This window comes from Battus philenor, unplaced genomic scaffold, assembly GCF_028537555.1.
Source record: "Battus philenor isolate CCGP_79_NKW_IND1 unplaced genomic scaffold, ilBatPhil1.0.hap1 SCAF_2, whole genome shotgun sequence".
NCBI lineage: Eukaryota > Metazoa > Arthropoda > Insecta > Lepidoptera > Papilionidae > Battus > Battus philenor.
In genome coordinates, this window is record NW_027181682.1 from 5,761,594 (window position 1) to 5,771,408 (window position 9,815).

At 31.2% G+C, this 9,815-nt stretch overlaps 1 protein-coding gene across 2 annotated transcripts; it reads right to left on the reverse strand.

Moving 5' to 3' along the window:
- Positions 1-1,312: 1,312 nt before the first annotated feature.
- On the reverse strand, positions 1,313-6,554 carry LOC137921969 (uncharacterized). Of its 2 annotated transcripts, none has more exons than XM_068764777.1 (3): positions 6,446-6,554; positions 6,022-6,239; positions 1,313-5,656 (listed from the first exon to the last, which is right to left on the reverse strand). In XM_068764777.1, exons 2-3 carry the CDS (start codon positions 6,235-6,237, stop codon positions 5,372-5,374), a joined length of 501 nt encoding a protein of 166 aa, XP_068620878.1. In that variant the 5' UTR covers positions 6,238-6,239; positions 6,446-6,554; the 3' UTR covers positions 1,313-5,371. The 2 variants fall into 2 exon arrangements, with proteins under 2 accessions (XP_068620878.1, XP_068620879.1); XM_068764778.1 differs by having other exon boundaries at positions 6,378-6,554.
- Between the last annotated feature and the right edge of the window lie 3,261 nt (positions 6,555-9,815).

Below are 9,815 nucleotides of genomic sequence, written 5' to 3' on the forward strand. Positions count from 1 at the left end.
AAGATGTATGTTTGAAATCATAGATGGCGCTCACAAAATTGTTACATGAAGGTAGAAGTATTTGTGTAGCCCGCTAGATGGCAGTAAAATCAGCATACCGATTGATTATTCTAGCGTCCATTTTGTTTAGGATAAACACTCAATACCTTTTCTTTGTTGTATTGATTTCCTCTAGAATACTAACTATGAAATGTAAAATATTTCTTGTTTTTACACAATCCTCTTTTAGTTTTTCCAAAAGGAAAACATTCTTACAAGTAAAACCAGATTAAGGACAATTTTTAACATAGTCTTATTTCACAAGCCAAAATAATTCGCAGTGGTTTTCTCATAATTTGATGAATTGAACAAAATACTAATACTTTACGATATTATAAACTTTTTAATGGGAAAAGATTGGCGTTAAACACCGTAGGCTATATTTCAGTCAAAACAAGAATTGATAAATAGTCATTGATTTATTGTTGAAATAGGTTACATTCCGTTATATTTAATATTGTTTTGACAAAATACTCATTGTTATTTACAATTTCCTTACTATTAGTGACAGTAAATTTAATAGAGACTTGCATAAAAACTTCTCTATTATTAACAACAAGTACGTATTGAATTTTAAAATTAGATGTTCATAAAGAATATAAACGAATATGAAAATAAACAATGTTGTATAAGAGATGTTAAAAAACATCCACAAACTAGTATAATTGCTTAATATTATTTCAAAATAATTATCACATTTTTATTAAGCTATTTTTTCATTAACAAGATCTAGGTTAAGTTTTATTTATTTAAAAAAAAACTGTTTGTGTCATACTGGTCAGCTCAGGTCAGCTGCGTACAATCTAAAATAACAAGTTTTCCAAGTCATAACAATGATTAAGATACCTAATACATTATAAACTTAAACCCAAATATTTATTTGTTAATTATTTTATTTGAAATATCGTTTACAATTTGCTATCATGTTTATATTGTTAATTTAATCAATATTACGTACTCAATCTATCATCTTTATAGATATTTAATGAAATTAATGTATATCGCGGGCATTCAGCCAAAAGAAAGGTTACGCCATTGAACGTGACACTTGCAAAATATCTTACGAAACGAATAACACTGCTTTATTTTTGTTCTTGCACGATTCGAGTTGTTTACAGAAAGATGTAGAAATTGAGTCACGTGGAGTGTTATTTATACACATGAAGCAAATGTATAAAAATATTTCCTCACTTGGTTAATACTAAAAATATAATTAATAACTGTCAAAATAATAGATAGCGGATAAATACTAAAAAAATAAAACGAGACAGAGTACATATAAAAATATTTTATTAAAAACATTTTGGTAACATTTAATAAGAACACTTAGGTAAAAATAAATCGACCTCAAAATTATTTCAAAAGAACAGCCTGGACTTTAAGTTCACGGAGGAAGCCGGAACAGCAAAAACTAAAATAAATAAAAACAATTATAACACTCTAGGCAGACATGTCTAATTGACAACCAGAATTAAGGCATCGCAAGAATAATTATTTAAGTACGATAAAATACCTACGGCTATTATTATAATTACAACAAATAAACGCCTAGTGTCTATCGATCAGTTGTGTGGGCGCCGGGCGACGTGCGGCGAGGCGGCGCAGGCCCTGTGCGCAGTCTCTTGGCAGGGAACTTACATCGAGTATTATTGCCACTAACATTATTCACTTCACTCACGAGACGACATTTGCTTGCCACTACGCCGTAAATATACACTACTAAATACTAAAACATCCCAATTATACGAAGCTATGTTAAAATTTTACCTAACTAATAATAATATTAACATCTTCGGCTAATTTTGATACTAGAATGATATAACATCATCTCATATTGTACTCTTAACATTACGCTGGATTAAATAATAAAGTGAGGAATTAGACATGTTATACATAATATTGCAAGCATTACTGAGATTGTGCACGTTACGTGAAGTCGTTACAATTATGTAAGAGAACTTAAGTCTTAAGGAAGATACGATCGTTTGTATTGAAGTCGACAAGGATGGAACGAGAGGCGCTCGAGCCCTCTCCGACAGCTATATTAAAGGAACAGTCAAAGATTAAATTACGAGCATTGGCACTTTCAATATTAAATCTTAATTACACTCTTGAAATAGCACTGCATATCAATAACCAACTTAAAAACTAAATTCAGATCAGTCATTTATGATATCACATCAAAATAAACAGGGAAATACATAATATGTGATTATCGATTGGATATACTATACAATATATATTATATTCTTTTCAAAAGAGGTAATTTTCTTAAGGGTTACTAAAATATTGAGCTTTGCGCCGCGCGCGACGCACTATATCACCATAATACGAGAACAACATTGAACCAATAAGTTTTGGTACTTGGAGCTTGTCTCCGAGTTAATTCTATTTCGCTAAACCTACATAATGCTTATCAGATATACGTAATACACACTGGGCGCGACTGCGATGCCGCCACTAGGACGTGCCGCGGTGGTACTGCGGTCGGGGCGCCCAGGCAAAAAACCCTTCATCCTTATACAATTTTCATTACAAAAATACTGTCATTTGACTACAGTTCCATGAGAAAAAAATGTTTATCATAAATATGAATGAACAATAGATATAATACAACAGATAATAGTTAAATATCATGTATAATGATTTGACTAAACAAAATAAAATGCATAAAATTGAAATGATTTAAACATTATAAAATCACTTAAACACACTTAGTTATTGGAAGGTACTAAATTGATTTCGGAAAAAACTCATTCAAATAAATAGCACAACAACCAAAATATTTGGCAATGTGGATTAAAATAAACATTAACAACTACCGTCCTCTGCGGCTAACTTAAACAAAACTGGAATGCAAATATTGCATCGCACCTCGGCCTCTCGGTTCGCACGGCGGAGGGTCGCACGGGCCCAACAGGACTAACTTAAGGACAAGTTCACAACAAGAGCTATCTTACAAAACTGTGCGTATCACTCCCAATACTTTCCTCTCAACTACATTCCACCAAAGCTTTGTCATATAATATAGTTATAAACTAAAAATAATCTGAATGCAACATTGTATTTAAAATAACCATAACAACCATTTTGTGAGTATGTGTGACTGAGGATATAGCACACTGCATGCAAAGACACTTCCAAATGTTTAATATTCAGAAGAGTTTCCTAGTGTGGGAATGATGATAGCTAATAGTCAAAATCAATTATCTTAGCTGCATTCTGAGATCCATGCTATATGTTCAGTCCTGGACTCACTGAAACACTACAATAAATATTTAAATCATTTTTGTAAAACAACATCTCATGTTTAAGAGTTAATTCTGTTCATAGCCCAGTATCATTTACAGATATAAATGATAATCTGCTGTAATTACTAAAGATAAACCACTTCATAAAATGCAATGTTAATTTAAATAATGAGAATAACTCCATTAGTGAAAGTGCAGCTTGCTTTTGAAATTCATTAAATTCAAACTAATTAATGCATGGATGTTGGTCCCTTCCAAAAATTTGCCATACCTTTAGCGATGTCCATATATAAAGAAAATTTTGAAAACTACATACTGTATTGTCTCATATTAACATTTTTTTTATAAAAATAACTTTGTGGGGAATATGTCAACATTATTGTGTACAAATACTCCAGTTCCAATTTAAAGCTGATCACAACATAGCAGAACTAAAGTTGCACAAAAGGACAGTATCAATCATTAATATTAGAGTTAGTATGTTATACATTTACTTACACATATTGAAGAGACTCACACTATTAAATATCTTGACTAAAATTAAGAGACCATGAATATTACAATTTAAATATGCATGTACATAGAGATATTGCCAGTCTGTTAACCACACTTACTATAATTTCACTACAAGCCCAGCATCTGGGCACATCAATGACTCAAACGTTTTAAAACGGTCTGTAACAACTACTAATACCTTAGAATATCTAATCGCTGCAATAATTTGTGATGATATGCACTGATCACCCACTTTGACCATGTTCAGTACGGGCTTGTCATATAAATTAAATGAGTCACATTTAAGCTTTAGAGTTGATAGGAATTTGATTTTAGGGCAATGTATGAAGACCATATAGTCTAGATTATGTCATCACTATCATTATGTAATGCTCGGACGGTAAATCCAACAATCATAATTAGACCTTAAAATTAACCTATAGCTGGGCTTAAATTCGTGCCATCTCGTCAAAATCGTAACTTATCATAACATCCGAGAAGCAGCCTTTTGGTTTAAACAATTACCATCCTATTGTTTAATGACTGTGGAATATATTAAAATCATTACATCTAGAGCCTAATGATTATTATAAAACAATATTTAAATAATAACTATTATATGTAATGGTGGGAAATGCTAACTCATTATGATCAAATAAGTAAAGTTCATAGTTTAAATATTGCTTTAAATTTTTTGGGCACAAAATCCAATGATTGAAGTTATCAACCAATTGTATTTTATACTTATCCACAAAAATTGTGTACATCAACAATTTATAGATAATATAATATGCACATTAAAACAAATAGATTCTTTGGATAACAAATTATTAACAATTCTAAAAGGAACTAAGTGTAGCGTAATATATTAAGATGATTTTACCATTTATACAAATAATTATTGTGGAATTTATGGAAGAAAAGATTTCATCTAGTCATTTAGGAAAGAAAATGCCAAAATATTTTTATCGCATTTATATGGCATTTTTTCATTTAATATATTAATTAAGCCTAACGGTATCACACAATAAAATAAGTTAAAACAAAAAGAAAATATTTTTATCGTCGCACATTTCACAGAATTTTTCTAAAATTGATTTGTTTAAATTAAGATCACAGTATTAAGTCACGTCAAAATGTAACTGTATGAAATACGCGGGACGATAACCACAAAAATATTCCACAGTCATCTGTAGAACTGGGCCACAGCAGTGAGGCACCATGACTTAGAAAAATATTTGCATAATGTCACTAAATTAACAACTTAGTCTTGACAGGAGGAACTGCAACGATTTGGTCAAACTAATAGTTTAATATATTTAAACTATGTCTTAAGTGTAAAGCAATTGTAACTAAGTGAAATAGAAAAATTCCATAACTAGGAAGTAGTAGGTAGTGTGATATCATTTGTAACAAACGATAAATTGTCAGTTGTAAAAACTTAAGTTGTTGATTTAGTGGATGGGTATGGCAATGTAAGCACCAAACTATTACTGAGGATAAAAGTCAGTATGCACCCTGATGTGTCCCAGTCATACCCATTCAATGTTCGTTTGTTTAGAAATTTATGCTGAATCATAGTCTCGTCAATCTGTAGCGGCTACAACCCAAGTGAAGCCACACATGCGGCAAGTGTCTTTTACGTACTGTGTGCGTGTTCCGAATGGCCCCAGACGATGATATTGTGAGCGATTGGCGAAGAACAGTGCTGGGTTATTCGGAGGCAACACGGTGGCACGGTAGTTCCATCGAGGATCAGTGAGATTAGCCATCAGGTTAAGGACGTCGCGTTGCTGATACTTCACTTTGACATCCTCAGCCTTCTGCTCCTTTGGACGTGGTTGAGGTTGCACAAATGGTTCGAATATTTTCTGAAATGACGAAAATATTAACATTAAAAAAAATTGCAGTGAACATGAACACAAAAAAATATTGATTTTCAACTACCTACAATTCCTATATCACATATGCATTTATAGTTACATTTTTAACATATTCTCGGTAATAACTACAATAGGATTATATATTATTGACATTCGCCGTCGTTAATTTAATTTAAATGTAGTTATCACATCGGTCTTATCCTATGAACCGCGAAATCTTTCCATTATCAAATGTCATTTGTACACAATAATGTACGTAAGAGACGAACGCCATTACAGAATATTATGAAAATAGAGAGGTCAAGGCCAAGACAATTGCAAACAAAGTAAGCAAAATTACGGATAAAATTTACCTTTTCTGTTGTTTGAGGACTAGAAGGCAAGGAGTCGCTGTTAACCGACTCCGATTTGAGCGAACCCAGCGAGCCGATACCGCTAGATTCACTGGAGACAGACGGACTCGGACTTGTCTGCGACTGAGACAAGCCCGCTATGTCTATGAATGAGCTGAACGAGTTGAAATTCTCTGTCCCCAATCCAGTTAGAGGTAGCGCAACACTCAGAGCCATTTCTGGAAACGGAAAATTTCAAAGTGTTGTAATTACACGTGCATAAACGCCACTGGGTGCGAACATTTTTTTTAGCTATGTTGACAATATCTAAGGCGCCAAATTATTTCAATACTACCACACAAGTACACCACACTCACCTTTGACTAGAAAACAAATAATAAATATTCAAATTGCACTGTATTTCTATGAGCAAAACAATAATTACCGAAAAGCGTAATCTCCAAAAAGTACAAGCCTCGACGTAGTTAAAAGAGATCGAACATTTATGAAGTGAAGTTAGCTACATTAGTTCGAGTTTGCGTGTGCGTGATGTCTTCTAGCGGCAAGCGGAAGTGGTCTGAGGTCGATAAAACAGTCTATTACGCAGCAAACAAAGAAAAGCTAGAAATATTTATTAATTTCATTGATATTCATTTTAAAAGCCATATTTAAAGAAGTTATTGTTTTATTTTGATAAATGAAAGGTAAAGCGTATAAAGCTGGCCGATTTAAAACAGCTTTGTTCTCTGCAATGGTGGTGCCATCTACAAAAAATGTTTATACCTTTTTGTATGTTAGATTGCAAGTTGGTTTGACAGATGGCGGCACCGTCGTTAGCGAAGCCTTGTAGTAGTTTATTATAAATTCAATAGGTAGCGCTTCTATTAGTTTATCAAAGTCGTTTAGTTCATGTTTGTCAACTACGAATAAAAAATAATTTTTCAATGTTAACAGCAGAGGTTAATGAATTAATTTAATTAAGTAAGTTAAATAAAAAAACAGGACTATCTAAAACTTCGTAATACTGATTTTAGGCTGCTAGCGCGGTACATTCATTTTTATATTTTTGTACAAAAGGCAAAAAACGTAAATAATCATGATGAGAGTCAAATGCTTCGGTAAAGTAAAACTTGTAGAACCTAGTAATTTTTCCTACGATAAGTACTGTACTTAAGCAGTCTTTCTAAGCAAGTTGAATTTATAAACAAGTTTTTTTTTTCATGTTCTTTATGATCGAAACTTAAAAGTCAGAAGATCAAAGAAGCGTAGGAGATAATTTTTAAAAGCCTTGTCCAATCAAATTATTGCTTCATATTACACAGTATATGCTTTAAGTTTTAACTAAAAAATATTAATAAGTCTTGTGCATTAATAAACATTTTAATTGCATTTTAAAATATGTATATCTTATTCCGATGTCATAATTACAATATTTCTACCCCCTCAATGTAGTTATTATATGGGTTAAATTTTTCAGCTAAAAGTTATATTTTTGTTTTACTTTTAATAAGTTTGAGAATGTCTCTTAACGACTTTCGTTAACTTCTTTCGTAGTCTTCCTATTCTTTTTCAATGAGTTCATTACAAATTTAGTAAATAAAGAGTTGAGTTTTATTTATTACATAGACCATTAATTTGTTTTTTATGATTAAGTAAAGACAAACACAAAGCTTAATATAATTTAACAACTTCTTGACTATACAAAGAATACAATTATTATTTATATGCGTTCAATATTACATAATTGTTTCTAATAAAATATTAAGACAAAATTACCAATTATACTTTGGACAAATAAACATTTAACTGCCAATGTATTTCTTTGTGCAACCAAAATTTGTTAATATGTTGTGGTAATAACTTAGAGATTTCATTATAAATGAACGACATAGTCCATTCTGAACACAATTTTTCGTCACTTAATTGATTTTATAACACAAAATGGCATAAATGACTACGAATCTACTTAAGGTTTTGATCTAAAAAATATGTGTAAAGCAGTGTTTCATATCATCACATCTCTAGCGATATGACTAGCTACAGTTCCATTTATTGTACAACAAAGCCTTGCTGAAATTTGCAATATAATTGTTAACTTCTTTCAAAAGAGTATGACTACAAGTTTCAGATTTGATTTGTAAATTAATACCGTTATTTGTATTATGAAGGTAGGAATACCTCAAGGCCTTTTTCTTAGTGATAGGCGTTTATTTTACTGGCGCGATTCTTCGATAGTCCGATATGAGATAACTGAGATCTAAAACCACGAAGTCGCGGAAATCCCCAATTTGCAGCGATGTAAGTCAAGCCAATAAATAAGGCAGGTTTTGTGTTATTGAAAGGTCTTCCAAAAGTACACACAATATTTCTATTAGAAATATATATAGGTCACATAATGTCGTCGAAATCTTTTGAAACCCTTACAGCTTATAGTTTAGTCTTTTAAAGTAAAATATTTTAAATACTTATAATGTTAATCTAAATATAGCTAAACGTAGGCAACTTGTTTTTGATGTTTGTGTTATCATAAGAGACGTAACACTAGTTGCACTAAGTCGGCTGATAATGTGTCCAGCGCTGGGACTCAAATCACTCCTGAGGTAGCAGGTTGTGGAATTTAACAATTCCAGTGTTAAGGAATATCATATATCCTCCGTCCCGAGTTATTAATAACAATTTTCTTTCTTCACACATTTTTATTAATGTATGCGTCTGTTGAGAATAATACTTGCATCATTACCTACAAAATATCTTGAATGCGAATCAAATAACCTATTACGAAAAATTATTTATATCAATTAAACCTTTCACCGTTATTGTCAAAAATAAGAAATAAAAGGATTTCATATTTAGACATGCAAGCTGTTGAACTTAAGATTAATGATACATGCGACAATGTGGTGCAATGGTTTTACTAATAGAATAACCATCATGTTAACATGGCACAGCACATGGTATATTCCATGAATCCAGTTATTACTCATAGCGACACTTTTTAATGGAAAAACCAAAGATTGCTTAAATAAAGGGGACACTGTCGTGAATATATGACTTGCGTAAAAATATATAAAAGTAAATCAAACACCAGTATATTTAATTATATTAAAATGGTAAAACTAATTACATTTGTCTTTGCTTTTATTTTTACCTAATATATGTGTCAAAAATTATTGAACAATCATTAGGAAAAAAAAATTGTATTAAAAATAATGTACCTAAAACATCAAATGTAGTAAATCTGTAAAAAATGTACATTAAAATTATCGGACTAGTTGAGGTTACAACCAAATCATTAGTTCTCGTTGTAAGACCCAATATTATTAAACTACGTAATATTAATACAAAGTTTAAAATAAATATTAATGTAACCTATAATTATCTTAAGTTGACGTCAACGAGAGCTCAAACCAACATCCATACCAATAAGTTTCAATTATAACCTGTTATAGATAAGTTAAAAATTTGTTTACGACTCTATATTTGCAATTTATTAATTTTTACGCTAATTTTACTGTGGATCGATTTGAATCGTGACAAATAACGTTTAAGTTTTTCGTTTTTTATCTTATTTAATATTTAACTTACTCTAAATGACTTAACTACTATATTTGTAATTGCTGTTTCATTTCCGTTGTTAGAATCCATGCCAACTCTCAGATAATAGATATGGATTGAAAGGCATATATCTTTAAGAATTTGTTTTCCGTGTTGCTAAGTCGCACTTTTTAACCACTGATAATGCTACATGTGCTCTAACATTATTGTTTACATAGTTGAGACAGTCGAGAATATGGTCAATTTAATACAAAATTTTT